Here is a 20273-nt window from a genome sequence, read left to right as displayed (position 1 = left end):
CTTTCAACCGAACCTCCAAGTTAACCTAAAGTGAATCCTAAACTAAGGAAAAATTCTACACTTATTAAATACAAATCTTCATGGATGCAAGAAACGTACAGAAGTGACAAATGTTCTTTTAATTTTTCATTGCTCACCTTGGTAAGAGATCAACACTGTCTTCTGCTCCAGGTCCCAAATCTTCACACTAATGAGCAAATATGGACATTATTACATGTTAAAATTAATCTTGCACAGTATATTAAGACTATTTTCAATGTTTAATGTCAGTCATTTGCAAATATTCATGTTCAACTAGTAGTAAAAGAAATTAATGAAGGCAAGTTATACAAGAGACCATTCTAACCTGCATCATCAAGCAATTAATGCAAAATATTGTGCTACTTTCAATTCCTGCAGATTTCTGAATCAAACATTGGTTTGTTATGCTTACACAATGGCAAAATTCTACTAGGCTTATTATATTTACATGGAGTGCGATTTCTTCAATGTCTCTGCACCTTATGTTGCTCTAAACAAGATGAGCATTTTTTTTTAAATTGCAAAAGAACTGAGGTCAGAGAACATTTCAAGCCACAAGCCTTCTTTGCTTATTTGAAACCTACAGGCAATATTCAGTAACAACGTGCAAAGCAAGAGATGTTCTGGAAAGCATAGTTAGACAGAGCAAGAATGATGTTTTTACAAACCTGCAATCTAAACTGCTGCTAACCGCCTGTTTTCCACCAGAAAGCAAGCTGATTTTAGTAACAATGTCATCGTGTTCATATTTACAGAACTTGCTCACCATTGCAGTTTCACTCTCAGACACCTCCCACAACTCTACAGCACCTGCAGAAAAAGTAAAAATGAAACAGGTGAACTAAATGATGGCTGGATTTTTTCCCCCCACAAAATGTTCAAGCTCCATTAATATAAAACAAAGGATTGTGATACTGCTGATGTGAAATAGAAATTGCTGGAGAAACTGAGCAGATCTTTCAACATTGTGGTCACAAAACAAAGTTAACGTTTCTAGACCAGTGGGAGGGTCACTGGATATGAAACATTAACTCTGTTCTCTTTCTACAGATGCTGCCAGACTTGCTGAATTTTCCCAGCAATTTCTATTTTTGTTTTGTTCAAGCAATGTAATGTTTCAGTTTGGGCAATAAATACCGGCCTGAAGTAATGCTCAAATTCCATGGATTAAAAAAATTTGGCCCATTGAACTTTGTATGACATGTCAAATTCATTTTCCACATTAACTATAATTATGCATATGCAACATATAAAGATAATTTTGTAATAAACAGGATATAAATGATTTAAAGTCTGTTTATCTGTCCACAAGAAACACCATTCTAGTTTACCAGTATTTAGATACACATATCTCTGCCCAAAACTCAACCATTTTTGAAAGTACACAAATAGTTATGGTGAATCAATAAAAGGTGAACGATTATTATGCCAACTCAACTTCTGGTGTGAAAGATAAAATGCTATAGGGCAATGCAGAGAAAAGCATCAATTGATAATCCACAATTCACAGAAAAGTACTTTAAATAAAACCTTACCGGAATCAGATGCTACAAGGATTTCTCTGTCAGAAACCCAACATGCATCCACCACCCCTGCCTGTGCTTGGACACCAACTGTGCAGAATGCTTCATTTGGAGCCTTGAGCGGATCTTTGAATAACCAGATAGATCCCAACCAACTGCGGCCAGATAATGTAGATGCGCCAAGTAACAGAGCTCCATCTGCAATCAACAGATACAGAAACTTAAATTAATCTTGAGAATGAATAATAATTAATTATTGTGCTACAAGCAAATGAATGAACAATGAGTCAAAACTAATAAGTGCATGATGCACACAAGTAAAGTTAAAAGTACAAATTAATGTTTGATAAGCAACACATTCTTAACTGAAAAGAGAGTAGTGGTTTCATGAAGAGCAAGTATAGATGTTATAATCATTGTAAAAATACCATTGGCATACAAAGTGTCATATCATGCGATATATTGAACAAACCTAGATCACTGTTAAGTCTTTCATGTTTTAGAATGGATTGCAGGTTTCGATTCATTAATACGTAAATTCTATCTCCAATGATTCTACTCCGCTAGTCACATGATAAAGGAGCAGTGTTCCAAAAGTTTGTATTTCCAAATAAACTTGGACTATAACCTGGTGTTGTGTGATTTTTATCATAATCATTGTAGGAAAGCAATGGTTGAGTGACCTGCTACTTCAACAGGTAATGGATTAACAGAATTAAAAAATTAATTGATGGAATAAATGATCAGCTGGATGCTTGACAGGCCCACCTCACACACCAGTATCTCTCACAGTGAGGGTGGATGGAAAGTGAAAAGAGTCTGAACAAAAGATGCGCTCAAACGACAGAGAAGATGTTGTTCCTAAAGTATGGAATGAGCCTGTATGGTTCAGTGCAGAGATCAAATATGGAGAAAAATTTGAAAAGGTGGAAGTGAACCAAAGTAATAGGAGTAAGAGTCAGCTATTTAGTCTGTAAAGCTTGCACCATCATTCAAAAGGCTCACACACCATTTTCTATTACCAGAAATCCCCATTCCTGCAATCTCATTTTTTAATTCTCTGAGCCTAAAAAATCAATCAGCTTCTGTCTTGAATATAATCGAAATAAGCAAAGATTGACAATATAGTAAGGGTGCAAATTGCTCCTGGGTTCAGTCCAAAATAACAGCCTACTTGAGATTGTGCCCCAGTTGTAGATTCCCCGCTGGGGGAACACTTACTCAGCATCCACTTTGTTTTTTAGCACATCAATAATTTTTATAGATTTCATTTTGTAAGCTCTTATAAAAGTTGCAGGGTTGAGGCACTCGGCAACAAACAAGTCAACTTTAGCATGTTCCTCCCAGCTCTAACATCTGATAACTCAGTGATGAGTGAAGTCTGAGAACCTTGCTAATTTATCACAATGTGACAAAACAGATCACTAAACTAGGACCTGTACGTAGAAACTGCACATATAATATCAAAAAGACAACAATGCTGAAGAACACAGCAGACAGCATCAGCAGGGACAGGAATAAGCTTTATGGGCAAATGACTTTAATCTGCAATGATACACATGCTTTTGCACTCATCAGCTTTGACCTATAATGCTTGCTCACTACAAGTTAAACAATACAAGCATGGCAATTTTCTTCCCCCTATCATTGCATAGATACTGCATAAAATATATCCCAGCTTGTGAACCAATTTTAATAAACTATACTAAGCAACTTTTAAAAATTAATCACTACTCATTTTAATTGTTACAGGGGATGATGTCAGGGCTTAAGGTACATCATTATGTTCCTTCTTAAACAGGACAATCGAATGCTATTTCAGATTAGTGTGAATACATCTGGGGGGTTTAATGTTATACAGGTTACCCCATTTGTTCACAAACTCCCCTAAACACAAGAGTAATGCCCCATAGAACATACAATAGATCGCACAAAACCTTATTGATTCCGATCGCCCTCAATAATGAGTGCTCCAAAAATGATATTATTCCCCATTCACATCCATCTGATTGCTGGCAGCACAATCCCCAGATTCAGAGCAACAGAGTTAGCATTACCGAGGAACAAAGATTATCAAAGCCAGTAAGTCCAGTACCCTTCTTCAGAACTTGAGTTCTGAAACAGTGCAGTACTGATGCATAGCCTCCTTCATTCCCCTCAACCACCTCACATCCCAGTCACGTTTCCTCTCCTATCCTCCTCTCCCAAACCCCATCTTCCTCCTCCTCTTTCTTTTCTCTTGCGGCATTGAGCATCGCTTGTTGGCTAGCATTTACTACCAGCACCAAGATGTCATTTAGAAATTGGAGGAGAGTTGTTTTTGAAAACTGCTGGACAGATTGTTCTGCGATAACGTGCATTTTGTTAATGTGAGTTCATTTATATGTGACTAACGAATTGGGGACACTGTTTCAACAGCGCGAAATTTTAAAATGTGTCTTGACTTTAAGCAATTACATAGCAAACACTAAGCGCTGTTTCTAAAGCATGATTGTTCCACATTTTGGGGTTGCACAAGAAACCCTCCTCCCCCTCGCCCGCCCCCGACTTCACCCTCCTCCCCCTCGCCCGCCCCCGACTTCACCCTCCTCGCCCGCCCCCGACTCCACCCTCCTCGCCCGCCCCCGACTCCACCCTCCTCGCCCTCCCCCGACTCCACCCTCCTCGCCCTCCCCCGACTCCACCCTCCTCCCCCTCGCCCTCCCCCGACTTCACCCTCCTCCCCCTCGCCCTCCCCCGACTTCACCCTCCCCCGACTTCACCCTCCTCCCCTTCGCCCTCCCACGACTTCGCCCTCCCACGACTTCGCCCTCCCACGACTTCGCCCTCCTCCCCCTCGCCCTCCCCCGACTTCACCCTCCTCCCCCGACTTCACCCTCCTCCCCCGACTTCACCCTCCTCCCCCTCGCCCTCCCCCGACTTCACCCTCCTCCCCCTCGCCCTCCCCCGACTTCACCCTCCTCCCCCTCGCCCTCCCCCGACTTCACCCTCCTCCCCCTCGCCCTCCCCCGACTTCACCCTCCTCCCCCGACTTCACCCCCCTCCCCCGACTTCACCCTCCTCCCCCTCGCCCTCCCCCGACTTCACCCCCCCTCCCCCGACTTCACCCTCCTCCCCCTCGCCCTCCCCCCACTTCACCCCCCTCCCCCGACTTCACCCTCCTCCCCCTCGCCCTCCCCCGACTTCACCCTCCTCCCCCTCGCCCTCCCCCCACTTCACCCCCCTCCCCCGACTTCACCCTCCTCCCCCTCGCCCTCCCCCCACTTCACCCCCCTCCCCCGACTTCACCCTCCTCCCCCTCGCCCTCCCCCCACTTCACCCCCCTCCCCCGACTTCACCCTCCTCCCCCTCGCCCTCCCCCCACTTCACCCCCCTCCCCCGACTTCACCCTCCTCCCCCTCGCCCTCCCCCGACTTCACCCTCCTCCCCCTCGCCCTCCCCCGACTTCACCCTCCTCCCCCTCGCCCTCCCCCGACTTCACCCTCCTCCCCCTCGCCCTCCCCCGACTTCACCCTCCTCCCCCGACTTCACCCTCCTCCCCCTCGCCCTCCCCCGACTTCACCCTCCTCCCCCGACTTCATCCTCCCCCTCGCCCTCCCCCGACTTCACCCTCCTCCCCCTCGCCCTCCCCCGACTTCACCCTCCTCCCCCTCGCCCTCCCCCGACTTCACCCTCCTCCCCCGACTTCACCCTCCTCCCCCTCGCCCTCCCCCGACTTCACCCTCCTCCCCCGACTTCATCCTCCCCCTCGCCCTCCCCCGACTTCACCCTCCTCCCCCTCGCCCTCCCCCGACTTCACCCTCCTCCCCCTCGCCCTCCCCCGACTTCACCCTCCTCCCCCTCGCCCTCCCCCGACTTCACCCTCCTCCCCCTCGCCCTCCCCCGACTTCACCCTCCTCCCCCTCGCCCTCCCCCGACTTCACCCTCCTCCCCCTCGCCCTCCCCCGACTTCACCCTCCTCCCCCTCGCCCTCCCCCGACTTCACCCTCCTCCCCCTCGCCCTCCCCCGACTTCACCCTCCTCCCCCTCGCCCTCCCCCGACTTCACCCTCCTCCCCCTCGCCCTCCCCCGACTTCACCCTCCTCCCCCTCGCCCTCCCCCGACTTCACCCTCCTCCCCCTCGCCCTCCCCCGACTTCACCCTCCTCCCCCTCGCCCTCCCCCGACTTCACCCTCCTCCCCCTCGCCCTCCCCCGACTTCACCCTCCTCCCCCTCGCCCTCCCCCGACTTCACCCTCCTCCCCCTCGCCCTCCCCCGACTTCACCCTCCTCCCCCTCGCCCTCCCCCGACTTCACCCTCCTCCCCCTCGCCCTCCCCCGACTTCACCCTCCTCCCCCTCGCCCTCCCCCGACTTCACCCTCCTCCCCCTCGCCCTCCCCCGACTTCACCCTCCTCCCCCTCGCCCTCCCCCGACTTCACCCTCCTCCCCCTCGCCCTCCCCCGACTTCACCCTCCTCCCCCTCGCCCTCCCCCGACTTCACCCTCCTCCCCCTCGCCCTCCCCCGACTTCACCCTCCTCCCCCTCGCCCTCCCCCGACTTCACCCTCCTCCCCCTCGCCCTCCCCCGACTTCACCCTCCTCCCCCTCGCCCTCCCCCGACTTCACCCTCCTCCCCCTCGCCCTCCCCCGACTTCACCCTCCTCCCCCTCGCCCTCCCCCGACTTCACCCTCCTCCCCCTCGCCCTCCCCCGACTTCACCCTCCTCCCCCTCGCCCTCCCCCGACTTCACCCTCCTCCCCCTCGCCCTCCCCCGACTTCACCCTCCTCCCCCTCGCCCTCCCCCGACTTCACCCTCCTCCCCCTCGCCCTCCCCCGACTTCACCCTCCTCCCCCTCGCCCTCCCCCGACTTCACCCTCCTCCCCCTCGCCCTCCCCCGACTTCACCCTCCTCCCCCTCGCCCTCCCCCGACTTCACCCTCCTCCCCCTCGCCCTCCCCCGACTTCACCCTCCTCCCCCTCGCCCTCCCCCGACTTCACCCTCCTCCCCCTCGCCCTCCCCCGACTTCACCCTCCTCCCCCTCGCCCTCCCCCGACTTCACCCTCCTCCCCCTCGCCCTCCCCCGACTTCACCCTCCTCCCCCTCGCCCTCCCCCGACTTCACCCTCCTCCCCCTCGCCCTCCCCCGACTTCACCCTCCTCCCCCTCGCCCTCCCCCGACTTCACCCTCCTCCCCCTCGCCCTCCCCCGACTTCACCCTCCTCCCCCTCGCCCTCCACCGACTTCACCCTCCTCCCCCGACTTCACCCTCCTCCCCCTCGCCCTCCCCCGACTTCACCCTCCTCCCCCTCGCCCTCCCCCGACTTCACCCTCCTCCCCCTCGCCCTCCCCCGACTTCACCCTCCTCCCCCTCGCCCTCCCCCGACTTCACCCTCCTCCCCCTCGCCCTCCCCCGACTTCACCCTCCTCCCCCTCGCCCTCCCCCGACTTCACCCTCCTCCCCCTCGCCCTCCCCCGACTTCACCCTCCCCACCTCTCCCTCCCCCGACTTCACCCTCCCCCGACTTCACCCTACCCCCCTCTCTCTCCCCCGACTTCACCCTCCCCCCTCTCCCGACTTCACCCTCCCCCGACTTCACCCTCCCCCCTCTCCCTCCCCCGACTTCACCCTCCCCCTCCCCCGACTTCACCCTACCGCCCTCACCCTCCCCCGACTTCACCCTCCCCCGACTTCACCCTCCCCCGACTTCACCCTCCCCCTCCCCCGACTTCACCCTACCCCCCTCTCTCTCCCCGGACTTCACCCTCCCCCCTCTCCCTCCCCCTTCACCCTCCCCCCTCTCCCTTCACCCTCCCCCCTCTCCCTCCCCCTTCACCCTCCCCCTCTCCCTCCCCCTTCACCCTCCCCCCTCACCCTCCCCCCCTCTCCCTCCCCCCTCTCCCTCCCCCCTCTCCCTCCCCCCATCTCCCTCCCCCGACTTCTCCCTCCCCCCTCACCCTCCCCCGACTTCACCCTCCCCCGACTTCACCCTCCCCCGACTTCACCCTCCCCCCTCTCCCTCCCCCGACTTCACCCTCCCCCTCCCCCGACTTCACCCTACCCCCCTCTCTCTCCCCCGACTTCACCCTCCCCCCTCACCCTCCCCCGACTTCACCCTCCCCCGACTTCACCCTCCCCACCTCTCCCTCCCCCGACTTCACCCTCCCCCTCCCCCGACTTCACCCTCCCCACCTCTCCCTCCCCCGACTTCACCCTCCCCCTCCCCCGACTTCACCCTACCCCCCTCTCCCTCCCCCGACTTCACCCTGCGCCCTCACCCTCCCCCGACTTCACCCTCCCCCGACTTCACCCTCCCCCTCCCCCGACTTCACCCTACCCCCCTCTCTCTCCCCCGACTTCACCCTCCCCCGACTTCACCCTCCCCCGACTTCACCCTCCCCCTCCCCCGACTTCACCCTACCCCCCTCTCCCTCCCCCGACTTCACCCTCCCCCTCCCCCGACTTCACCCTACCCCCTCTCTCTCCCCCGACTTCACACCCCCCTCCTCCTCCCCCCGCCCCCCCATCACCCGCCCCTCCACCTCCACCCGCCCCCCCATCACCCCCTCCTCCTCCTCCCCCCGCCCCCCCATCACCCCCTCCTCCTCCTCCCCCCGCCCCCCCATCACCCCCTCCTCCTCCTCCCCCCGCCCCCCCATCACCCCCCCTCCTCCTCCCCCCGCCCCCCCATCACCCGCCCCTCCTCCTCCCCCCGCCCCCCCATCACCCCCTCCCCTCCTCCCCCCGCCCCCCATCACCCCCTCCCCTCCTCCCCCCGCCCCCCCATCACCCCCCCCTCCCCCAACTTCACCCTCCCCACCTCTCCCTCCCCCGACTTCACCCTCCCCACCTCTCCCTCCCCCGACTTCACCCTCCCCACCTCTCCCTCCCCCGACTTCACCCTGCCCCCTCTCCCTCCCCCCCTCTCCCTCCCCCGACTTCACCCTCCCCCCTCACCCTCCCCCGACTTCACCCTCCCCCGACTTCACCCTCCCCCTCCCCCGACTTCACCCTACCCCCCCCCTCTCTCTCCCCGACTTCACCCTCCCCCCTCTCCCTCCCCCGACTTCACCCTCCCCCGACTTCACCCTCCCCTTCACCCTCCCCCGACTTCACCCTCCCCCGACTTCACCCTCCCCCCTCTCTCTCCCCCGACTTCACCCTCCCCCCTCTCCCTCCCCCGACTTCACCCTCCCCACCTCTCCCTCCCCGACTTCACCCTCCCCACCTCTCCCTCCCCCGACTTCACCCTCCCCCCTCCCCCGACTTCACCCTACCCCTCTCTCCCTCCCCCGACTTCACCCCCCCCCCTCCTCCCCCCTTCCCCCCTTCACCCTCCCCCCCTCTCCCTCCCCCCCTCCCTACCCCCCCCTCTCCCTACACCCTCCCCCCCTTCACCCTCCCCCTTCACCCTCCCCCGCTCTCCCTCCCCCTTCACTCTCCCCCCGTCACCCTCCCCCTTCACCCTCCCCCTTCACCCTCCCCCCCTCTCCCTCCCCCTTCACCCTCCCCCCCCTCACCCTCCCCCCCTCACCCTCCCCCTTCACCCTCCCCCCCTCTCCCTCCCCCTTCACCCTCCCCCCCACTCTCCCTCCCCCTTCACCCTCCCCCCTCTCCCTCCCCCCCTCTCCCTCCCCCTTCACCCTCCACCCCTCTCCCTCCCCCTTCACCTCCACCCCTCTCCCTCCCCCTTCACCCTCCCCCCCTCTCCCTCCCCCTTCACCCTCCCCCCCTCTCCCTCCCCCCTTCACCCTCCCCCCCCTCCCTCCCCCTTCACCCTCCCCCCCTCTCCCTCCCCCTACACCCTCCACCCCTCTCCCTCCCCCTACACCCTCCCCCCCTCTCCCTACACCCTCCCCCCCTCTCCCTCCCCCTTCACCCTCCCCCCCTCTCCCTCCCCCTTCACCCCTCCCCCCCTCTCCCTTCACCCTCCCCCCCTTCACCCTCCCCCCCTCTCCTGCCCCTTCACCCTCCCCCCCTCACCCTCCCCCTTCACCCTCCCCCCCTCTCCCTCCCCCTTCACCCTCCCCCCTCTCCCTCCCCCTTCACCCTCCCCCCCTCTCCCTCCCCCTTCACCCTCCCCCCCTCTCCCTCCCCCTTCACCCTCCTCCCCTCTCCCCCCTCCCCCCTCTCCCTCCCCCTTCACCCTCCCCCCCCTCTCCCTTCACCCTCCCCCCCTTCACCCTCCCCCCCTCTCCCTCCCCCTTCACCCTCCCCCTTCACCCTCACCCCCTCACCCTCACCCCCTCACCCCCTTCACCCTCCCCCTTCACCCTCACCCCCTCACCCTCACCCTCCCCCCCTCACCCTCACCCTCCCCCCCTCTCCCTCCCCCTTCACCCTCACCCCCTCTCCCTCCCCCCCTCTCCCTCCCCCCCTCTCCCTCCCCCTTCACCCTCCCCCCTTCACCCTCCCCCCCTCACCCTCCCCCCTTCACCCTCCCCCTTCACCCTCACCCCCTCTCCCTCCCCCTTCACCCTCACCCCCCTCTCCCTCCCCCTTCACTCTCCCCCCCTCTCCCTCCCCCTTCACCCTCCCCCCTCTCCCTCCCCCCACTCCCTCCCCCTTCACCCTCCCCCTCCTCCTCCCCCCGGCCCCCATCACCCCCCCTCCTCCTCCCCCCGCCCCCCCATCACCCCCCCCCTCTCCTCCTCCCCCCGCCCCGCCATCACCCCCCCTCCTCCTCCCCCGCCCCCCCATCACCCCCTCCTCCTCCCCCCGCCCCCCCATCACCCCCCTCCTCCTCCCCCCGCCCCCCCCCCCCCCCCCCCCCATCACCCCCCTCCTCCTCCCCCCGCCCCCCCATCACCCCCCTCCTCCTCCCCCCGCCCCCCCATCACCCCCCTCCTCCTCCTCCCCCCGCCCCCCCATCACCCCCTCCTCCTCCTCCCCCCGCCCCCCCATCACCCCCCTCCTCCTCCCACCGCACCCCCATCACCCCCCCTCCTCCTCCCACCGCACCCCCATCACCCCCCCTCCTCCTCCCACCGCACCCCCATCACCCCCCCTCCTCCTCCCACCGCACCCCCATCACCCCCCTCCTCCTCCCACCGCACCCCATCACCCCCCCCTCCTCCTCCCACCGCCCCCCATCACCCCCCCTCCTCCTCCCACCGCCCCCCCATCACCCCCCCCTCCTCCTCCCCCTGCCCCCCCATCACCCCCCCCTCCTCCTCCCCCCGCTCCCCCGACTTCAACCTCCTCCCCCGACTAAACCCTCCCCCTTCACCCTCCCCACCTCTCCCTACACCCTCCCCCCCTCTCCCTCCCCCTTCACCCTCCCCCCCTCTCCCTCCCCCTTCACCCTCCCCCCTCACCCTCCCCCCCTCTCCCTCCCCCCCTCTCCCTCCCCCCCCTCTCCCTCCCCCTTCACCCTCCCCCCCCTCTCCCTCCCCCCCTCTCCCTCCCCCCCTCTCCCTCCCCCCCTCTCCCTCCCCCTTCACCCTCCCCCCTTCTCCCTCCCCCTTCACCCTCTCCCCCTTCACCCTCCCCCTTCACCCTCCCCCCCTCACCCTACACCCTCCCCCCCTTCACCCTCCCCCCCTCTCCCTCCCCCTTCACCCTCCCCCCCTCACCCTCCCCCCCTCACCCTCCCCCCCTCACCCTCCCCTTCACCCTCCCCCTTCACCCTCCCCCTTCACCCTCACCCCTCTCCCTCCCCCTTCACCCTCCCCCCCACTCTCCCTCCCCCCTCTCCCTCCCCCTTCACCCTCCCCCCCTCTCCCTCCCCCCCTCTCCCTCCCCCTTCACCCTCCCCCCCTCTCCCTACACCCTCCCCCCCTCTCCCTCCCCCTTCACCCTCGCCCCCTCCCCCTTCACCCTCGCCCCCTCTCCCTTCACCCTCGCCCCCTCTCCCTTCACCCTCGCCCCCTCTCCCTCCCCCTTCACCCTCGCCCCCTCCCCCTTCACCCTCGCCCCCTCTCCCTTCACCCTCCCCCCCTCTCCCTACACCCTCCCCCCCCTCTCCCTACACCCTCCCCCCCTCTCCCTACACCCTCCCCCCCTTCTCCCTCCCCCCTCCCCCCCTTCTCCTCCCCCCCTCTCCCTCCCCCTTCACCTCCCCCCCCCTCTCCCTCACCCTTCACCCCCCCCCTCTCCCTCCCCCTTCACCCTCACCCCCTCACCCTTCACCCTCACCCCCTCACCCTCCCCCCCTCTCCCTCCCCCTTCACCCTCACCCCCTCACCCTCCCCCCTCTCCCTCCCCCCTCTCCCTCCCCCTTCACCCTCCCCCCCTCCTCCTCCCCCGCCCCCCCCCTCCGCCTCCCCCCGCCCCCCATCGCCCCCCCCTCCTCCTCCCCCCGCCCCCCCATCACCCCCCCTCCTCCTCCCCCCGCCCCCCCATCACCCCCCTCCTCCTCCTCCCCCCGCCCCCCATCACCTCCCCCTCCTCCTCCCCCCGCCCCCCCATTACCCCCCTCCTCCTCCTCCCCCCGCCCCCCATCACCTCCCCCTCCTCCTCCCCCCGCCCCCCCATCACCCCCCCTCCTCCTCCCACCGCCCCCCCATCACCCCCCCCTCCTCCTCCCACCGCCCCCCCATCACCCCCCCTCCTCCTCCCCCTGCCCCCCCATCACCCCCCCCTCCTCCCCCCGCTCCCCCGACTAAACCCTCCCCCTTCACCCTCCCCCCCTCTCCCTACACCCTCCCCCCCTTCACCCTCCCCCCTCTCCCTCCCCCTTCACCCTCCCCCTTCTCCCTCCCCCCCTCACCCTCCCCCCCCTCACCCTCCCCCCCTCACCCTCCCCCTTCACCTCCCCCTTCACCCTCCCCCCCTCTCCCTACACCCTCCCCCCCCTCTCCCTACACCCTCCCCCCCTTCACCCTCCCCCCCTTCACCCTCCCCCCCTCACCCTATACCCTCCCCCCTCTCCTCCCCCTTCACCCTCCCCCCCTCTCCCTCACCCTTCACCCTCCCCCCCTCTCCCTCCCCCTTCACCCTCCCCCCCTCTCCCTCCCCCTTCACCCTCCCCCTCCCCCCCCACACTCCCCCCCTCTCCCTCCCCCTTCACCCTCCCCCTCCCCCCCCACACTCCCCCCCCTCTCCTCCCCCCTCTCCCTCCCCCTTCACCCTCCCCCCTCCTCCTCCCCCCGCCCCCCATCGCCCCACCCTCCCCCCCTCTCCTGCCCCTTCACCCTCCCCCCCTCACCCTCCCCCTCACCCCCCCCCCACACCTCCCCCTTCACCCTCCCCCCCTCTCCCTCCCCCTACCCCCACCCCCCCTCTCCCTCCCCCTTCACCCTCCCCCCCTCTCCCTCCCCCTTCACCCACCCCCCTCACCCTCCCCCTTCACCCTCCCCCCCTCTCCCTCCCCCATCACCCTCCCCCCCACACCCACCCCCTTCACCCTCCCCCCTCACCCTCCCCCTCACCCTCCACCCCCCCTCACCCTCCCCCATCACCCTCCCCCCCCTCTCCCTCCCCCTTCCCCCACCCCCCCTCTCCCTCCCCCACTCACCCCCCCCCTCTCCCTCCCCCATCACCTCCCCCCCTCTCCCCCCCTACCCCTCCCCCCCTCTCCCTCCCCCTTCACTCTCCCCCCCTCTCCCTCCCCCTTCACTCTCCCCCCCTCTCCCTCCCCCTTCACCCTCCCCCCCTCTCCCTCCCCCTTCACCCTCCCCCCCTCTCCCTCCCCCTTCACCCTCCCCCCCTCTCCCTCCCCCTTCACCCTCCCCCCCTCTCCCTCCCCCTTCACCCTCCCCCCCTCTCCCTCCCCCTTCACCCTCCCCCCCTCTCCCTCCCCCTTCACCCTCCCCCCCTCTCCCTCCCCCCTCACCCTCCCCCCCTCTCCCTCCCCCCCTCTCCCTCCCCCTTCACCCTCCCCCCCTCTCCCTCCCCCTTCACCCTCCCCCCCTCTCCCTCCCCCTTCACCCTCCCCCCTCTCCCTCCCCCTTCACCCTCCTCCCCTCTCCCACCCCCCCTCTCCCTCCCCCTTCACCCTCCCCCCCTCTCCCTCCCCCTTCACCCTCCCCCCCTCTCCCTCCCCCTTCACCCTCCCCCCCTCTCCCTCCCCCTTCACCCTCCCCCCTCTCCCTCCCCTTCACCCTCCCCCCTCTCCCTCCCCCTTCACCCTCCCCCCCTCTCCCTCCCCCTTCACCCTCCCCCCTCTCCCTCCCCCTTCACCCTCCCCCCTCTCCCTCCCCCCTTCACCTCCCCCCCCTCTCCCTCCCCCCTTCACCCTCCCCCCCTCTCCCTCCCCTTCACCCTCCCCCCCCTCTCCCTACACCTCCCCCCCTCTCCCTACACCCTCCCCCCCTCTCCCTACACCCTCCCCCCCTTCACCCTCCCCCCCTCTCCCTCCCCCTTCACCCTCCCCCCCCTCTCCCTCCCCCCTCTCCCTCCCCCCTCTCCCTCCCCCCCTCTCCCTCCCCCTTCACCCTCCCCCCCTCTCCCTACACCCTCCCCCCCTCTCCCTACACCCTCCCCCCCTCTCCCTACACCCTCCCCCCGCTCCCTACACCCTCCCCCCCGCTCCCTACACCCTCCCCCCCTCTCCCTACACCCTCCCCCCCTCTCCCTACACCCTCCCCCCCTCTCCCTACACCCTCCCCCCTCTCCCTACACCCTCCCTCCCTACACCCTCCCCCCCTCTCCCTCCCCCCCTCTCCCTCCCTCCTCTCCCTCACCCCTTCACCCTCCCCCCCTCTCCCTCCCCCTTCACCCTCACCCCTTCACCCTCCCCCCTTCACCCTCCCCCTCCCCCCCTCACCCTCCCCCCCTCACCCTCCCCCCCCTCTCCCTCCCCCCCTCTCCCTCCCCCCCTCTCCCTCCCCCTTCACCCTCCCCCCCTCACCCTCCCCCCTCACCCTCCCCCCCTCACCCTCCCCCTTCACCCTCCCCCCCTCCTCCTCCCCCGCCCCCTTCCCCTCTCCCTCCCCCTTCCTTCACCCTCCCTCCCCCGCCCCCTTCCCCTCTCCCTCCCCTTCCTTCACCCTCCCCCCCTCTCCCTTCACCCTCCCCCCTCTCCCTTCACCCTCCCCCCCTCTCCCTTCACCCTCCCCCCCTCTCCATACACCCTCCCCCCCTCTCCCTACACCCTCCCCCCCTCTCCCTACACCTCCCCCCCTCTCCCTACACCCTCCCTCCCTACACCCTCCCTCCCTACACCCTCCCCCCCTCTCCCTCCCCCCCTCTCCCTCACCCTTCACCCTCCCCCCCTCTCCCTCCCCCTTCACCCTCACCCCTTCACCCTCCCCCTTCACCCTCCCCCCCTCCCCCTCACCCTCCCCCTTCACCCTCCCACCCTCTCCCTCCCCCTTCACCCTCCCCCCCTTCACCCTCCCCCCCCCCTCACCCTCCCCCGCCCCCTCCCCCCCTCTCCCTCCCCCCTCCTCCTCCCCCCCTCCCTCCCCCTTCACCCTCCCCCCTCCTCCTCCCCCCGCCCCCCCTCCTCCTCCCCCCGCCCCCCCTCCTCCTCCCCCCGCCCCCTCCCCCCGCCCCCTCCTCCTCCCCCCGCCCCCCTCCTCCTCCCCCGCCCCTCCCCCCGCCCCCCTCCTCCTCCCCCCGCCCCCCTCCTCCTCCCCCCGCCCCCTCCCCCCGCCCCCCTCCTCCTCCCCCCGCCCCCCCTCCTCCTCCCCCCGCCCCCCTCCTCCTCCCCCCGCCCCCCCTCCTCCTCCCCCGCCCCCTCCCCCGCCCCCCTCCTCCTCCCCCCGCCCCCCCTCCTCCTCCCCCCGCCCCCTCCCCCCGCCCCCCTCCTCCTCCCCCCGCCCCCCCTCCTCCTCCCCCCGCCCCTCCCCCCGCCCCCCTCCTCCTCCCCCCGCCCCCCCTCCTCCTCCCCCCGCCCCCCCTCCTCCTCCCCCCGCCCCCCATCGCCCCCCCCCTCCTCCTCCCCCCGCCCCCCCTCCTCCTCCCCCCGCCCCCCATCGCCCCTCCTCCTCCTCCCCCCGCCCCCCCATCACCCCCTCCTCCTCCTCCCCCCGCCCCCCCCATCACCCCCTCCTCCTCCTCCCCCCGCCCCCCATCACCCCCTCCTCCTCCTCCCCCCGCCCCCCCATCACCCCCCTCCTCCTCCTCCCCCCGCCCCCCCATCACCTCCCCCTCCTCCTCCCCCCGCCCCCCCATCACCCCCCCTCCTCCTCCCACCGCCCCCCCATCACCCCCCCTCCTCCTCCCACCGCCCCCCCATCACCCCCCCTCCTCTCCCACCGCCCCCCCATCACCCCCCCTCCTCCTCCCACCGCCCCCCCATCACCCCCCCTCCTCCTCCCACCGCCCCCCCATCAACCCCCCCTCCTCCTCCCCTGCCCCCCCATCACCCCCCCACTCCTCCTCCCCCCCGCTCCCCCGACTTCACCCTCCTCCCCCGACTTCACCCTCCCCCCCGACTAAAACCCTCCCCCTTCACCCTCCCCCCCTCTCCCTACACCTCCCCCCCTCACCCTCCCCCCTCACCCTCCCCCCCTCCCTCCCCCTTCACCCTCCCCCCCCTCTCCCTCCCCCTTCACCCTCCCCCCCCTCTCCCTCCCCTTCACCCACCCCCCCACTCCCTCCCCCTTCACCCTCCCCCCCCTCCTCCCTCCCCCTTCACCCTCCCCCCCTCTCCCTCCCACTTCACCCTCCCCCCCTCTCCCTCCCCCCTCTCCTCCACCCTCCCCCCCTCTCCCTCCCCCTCACCCTCCCCCCTCACCCTCCCCCTTCACCCTCCCCCCCCTCACCCTCCCCCACCCCCTCCCCCCCTCTCCCTCCCCCTTCACCCTCCCCCCCCTCTCCCTCCCCCCCCTCTCCCTCCCCCTTCACCCTCCCCCCCTCTCCCTACACCCTCCCCCCCTTCTCCCTCCCCCCCTCTCCCTCCCCCTTCACCCCTCCCCCCCTCTCCCTCCCCCTTCACCCTCCCCCCCTCTCCCTCCCCCTTCACCCTCCCCCCCTCTCCCTCCCCCCCTCTCCCTCCCCCTTCACCCTCCCCCCCTCTCCTCCCCCCCTCTCCCTCCCCTTCACCCTCCCCCTTCACCCTCCCCCCTCTCCCTCCCCCTCTCTCCCTCCCCCTTCACCCTCCCCCCCTCTCCCTCCCCCTTCACCCTCCCCCCCTCTCCCTCCCCCTTCACCCTCCCCCCCTCTCCCTCCCCCTTCACCCTCCCCCTTCACCCTCACCCCCTCTCCCTCACCCCTCTCCCTCCCCCTTCACCCTCCCCCCCCTCTCCCTCACCCCCTCTCCCTCACCCCCTCTCCCTCACCCCCTCTCCCTCCCCCTTCACCCTCCCCCTTCACCCTCCCCCCCTCTCCCTCCCCCTTCACCCTCCCCCCCTCACCCTCCCCCCCTTCTCCCTCCCCCCTTCTCCCTCCCCCTTCACCCTCCCCCTTCCACCCTCCCCCCCTCACCCTCCCCCCCTCACCCTCCCCCCCTCTCCATCGCCCTTCACCCTCCCCCTTCACCCTCTCCCCTTCACCCTCCCCCCCTCTCCCTCCCCCCTCTCCCTCCGCCCCTCACCCTCCACCCCTCACCCTCCACCCCTCACCCTCCACCCCTCACCCTCCACCCCTCACCCTCCACCCCTCACCCTCCACCCCTCACCCTCCCCCCCTCACCCTCCCCCTTCACCCTCCCCCTTCACCCTCCCCCTTCACCCCTCCCCCCCTCCCTCCCCCTTCACCCTCCCCCCCTCTCCCTCCCCCTTCACCCTCCCCCCTCTCCCTCCCCCATCACCCTCCTCCTCCCTCCCCCCGCCCCCCCATCACCCTCCTCCTCCTCCCTCCCCCCGCCCCCACATCACCCTCCTCCTCCCTCCCCCCGCCCCCCATCACCCTCCTCCTCCTCCCTCCCCCCGCCCCCCCATCACCCTCCTCCTCCTCCTCCTCCCTCCCCCCGCCCCCCCATCACCCTCCTCCTCCTCCTCCTCCCTCCCCCCCGCCCCCCATCAACCTCCTCGTCCTCCTCCCCTCCCCCGCCCCCCCATCCTCCTCCCTCCCTCCCCCGCCCCCCCCCCATCCTCCTCCTCCCTCCCCCGCCCCCCCATCCTCCTCCTCCCTCCCCCCGCCCCCCTATCGTCCTCCTCCCTCCCCCCGCCCCCCATCACCCTCCTCCCTCCCCCGCCCCCCCATCACCCTCCTCCTCCCTCCCCCCCATCACCCTCCTCCTCCTTCCTCCCCCCGCCCCCCCATCACCCTCCTCCTCCTCCCTCCCCCCGCCCCCCCATCACCCTCCTCCTCCTCCCTCCCCCCGCCCCCCCATCACCCTCCTCCTCCTCCCTCCCCCCGCCCCCCCATCACCCTCCTCCTCCCTCCCCCATCACCCTCCTCCTCCTCCCTCCGCCCCTCCATCACCTCCTCCTCCCTCCCCCCGCCCCCCATCACCCTCCTCCTCCCTCCCCCCATCACCCTCCTCCTCCCTCCCCCCCATCACCCTCCTCCTCCCTCCCCCCCATCACCCTCCTCCTCCCTCCCCCCGCCCCCCCATCACCCTCCTCCTCCCTCCCCCCCGCCCCCCCATCACCCTCTCTCCTCCCTCCCCCTGCCCACCCATCACCCTCCTCCTCCCTCCCCCCGCCCCCCATCACCCTCCTCCTCCCTCCCCCCATCACCCTCCTCCTCCTCCTCCCTCCCCCCGCCCCCCCATCACCCTCCTCCTCCCTCCCCCCATCACCCTCCTCCTCCTCCCTCCCCCCGCCCCCCCATCACCCTCCTCCTCCCTCCCCCCATCACCCTCCTCCTCCTCCTCCCTCCCCCGCCCCCCATCACCCTCCTCCTCCCTCCCCCGCCCCCCCATCACCCTCCTCCTCCCTCCCCCCGCCCCCTCCCTCCCCCGCCCCCCCATCACCCTCCTCCTCCCTCCCCGCCCCCCCATCACCCCTCCTCCTCCCTCCCCCCATCACCCTCCTCCTCCTCCCTCCCCCGCCCCCCCATCACCCTCCTCCTCCCTCCCCCATCACCCTCCTCCTCCTCCCTCCCCCCGCCCCCCCATCACCCTCCTCCTCCCTCCCCCATCACCCTCCTCCTCCTCCTCCCTCCCCCCGCCCCCCCATCACCCTCCTCCTCCCTCCCCCATCACCCTCCTCCTCCTCCCTCCCCCCGCCCCCCCATCACCCTCCTCCTCCCTCCCCCCATCACCCTCCTCCTCCTCCTCCCTCCCCCCATCACCCTCCTCCTCCTCCCTCCCCCCCGCCCCCCCATCACCATCCTCCTCCCTCCTCCCGCCCCCCATCACCCTCCTCCTCCTCCTCCCCTCCGCCCCCCCATCACCCTCCTCCTCCTCCCTCCCCCCGCCCCCCCATCACCCTCCTCCTCCTCCCTCCCCCCGCGCCCCCATCACCCTCCTCCTCCTCCTCCCCCCCCCATCACCCTCCTCCTCCTCCTCCTCCCTCCCCCCCATCACCCTCCTCCTCCCTCCCCCCGCCCACCCATCACCCTCCTCCTCCCTCCCCCTGCCCCCCCATCACCCTCCTCCTCCCTCCCCCTGCCCCCCCATCACCCTCCTCCTCCCTCCCCCATCACCCTCCTCCTCCTCCTCCCTCCCCCCGCCCTCCCATCACCCTCCTCCTCCTCCCTCCCCCCGCCCCCCATCACCCTCCTCCTCCCTCCCCCCCATCACCCTCCTCCTCCCTCCCCCCCATCACCTCCTCCTCCCTCCCCCCCCATCACCCTCCTCCTCCCTCCCCCCCATCACCCTCCTCCTCCCTCCCCCCGCCCCCCCATCACCCTCCTCCTCCCTCCCCCTGCCCACCCATCACCCTCCTCCTCCCTCCCCCGCCCCCCCATCACCCTCCTCCTCCCTCCCCGCCCCCCCCATCACCCTCCTCCTCCCTCCCCCGCCCCCCCATCACCCTCCTCCTCCTCCCTCCCCCCGCCCCCCCATCACCGTCCTCCTCCTCCTCCTCCCTCCGCCCCCCCATCACCCTCCTCCTCCTCCCTCCCCCCGCCCCCCCATCACCCTCCTCCTCCTCCTCCCTCCCCCCGCCCCCCCCATCACCCTCCTCCTCCTCCTCCTCCTCCCCTCCCCCCCATCACCCTCCTCCTCCCTCCCCCCCATCACCCTCCTCCCCTCCCCCGCCCCCCCATCACCCTCCTCCTCCCTCCCACTGCCCCCCATCACCCTCCTCCTCCCTCCCCCCATCACCCTCCTCCTCCTCCTCCCTCCCCCCGCCCCCCCATCACCCCCCTCCTCCTCCTCCCTCGCCCCCCCCCATCACCCTCCTCCTCCCCCGCCCCCCCATCACCCTCCTCCTCCCTCCCCCCGTCACCCTCCTCCTCCTCCTCCCTCCCCCCGTCACCCTCCTCCTCCTCCTCCTCCCTCCGCCCCCCATCACCCTCCTCCTCCTCCCTCCGCCCCCCCATCACCCTCCTCCTCCCTCCCCCCCATCACCCTCCTCCTCCCTCCCCCCATCACCCTCACTCTTCCTCCTCCTCCCGCTCCTCCTCCTCCCTCCTCCCCCTCCCTCCCCCCGCCCCCCATCACCCTCCTCCTCCCTCCGCCCCCCCATCACCCTCCTCCTCCTCCTCCCTCCGCCCCCCCATCACCCTCCTCCTCCCTCCCCCCCATCACCCTCCTCCTCCCTCCCCCTCCCTCCCCCATCACCATCCTCCTCCCTCCCCCCATCACCTCTCCCTCCCCTCCCCCCTCCCTCCCCCCAATTTGTCCCTCATCAGAGGAGGGAGGAGGATGGTGATGGGGGAGGAGGGAGGGGGAGGGAGGAGGGTGATGGGGGGAGGGAGGAGGATGGTGATGGGGGAGGAGGGGGAGGGAGGAGGAGGGGATGGGGGGAGGGAGGAGGAGGGTGATGGGGGGGCGGAGGGAGGAGGAGGAGGAGGGTGATGGGGGGCGG

The 20273-nt window shown here is 66.9% G+C and overlaps 1 protein-coding gene across 1 annotated transcript in view; it reads right to left on the bottom strand.

Annotated features, from left to right (window-relative positions):
- Positions 1-20273, bottom strand: part of wdr77 (WD repeat domain 77) — a 42785-nt gene that overhangs the window by 10837 nt on the left and 11675 nt on the right. Inside the window, exons 2-4 of the mRNA XM_043716620.2 lie at positions 1557-1742; positions 690-831; positions 138-187 (exon numbers count right to left, since the gene is read on the bottom strand). Coding sequence (XP_043572555.1) covers positions 138-187; positions 690-831; positions 1557-1742 — 378 coding nt within the window. The remainder of the gene's footprint in view (positions 1-137; positions 188-689; positions 832-1556; positions 1743-20273) is intronic.

The sequence above is a fragment of the Chiloscyllium plagiosum genome, unplaced genomic scaffold (assembly GCF_037043375.1).
Source record: "Chiloscyllium plagiosum isolate Xiang-an unplaced genomic scaffold, Cpla_swu_hap1 HiC_scaffold_26, whole genome shotgun sequence".
In the NCBI taxonomy this organism is placed as follows: domain Eukaryota; kingdom Metazoa; phylum Chordata; class Chondrichthyes; order Orectolobiformes; family Hemiscylliidae; genus Chiloscyllium; species Chiloscyllium plagiosum.
The sequence above is the reverse complement of the archived record's forward strand: the minus strand, read 5'-3'. Positions and strand labels throughout refer to the sequence as shown.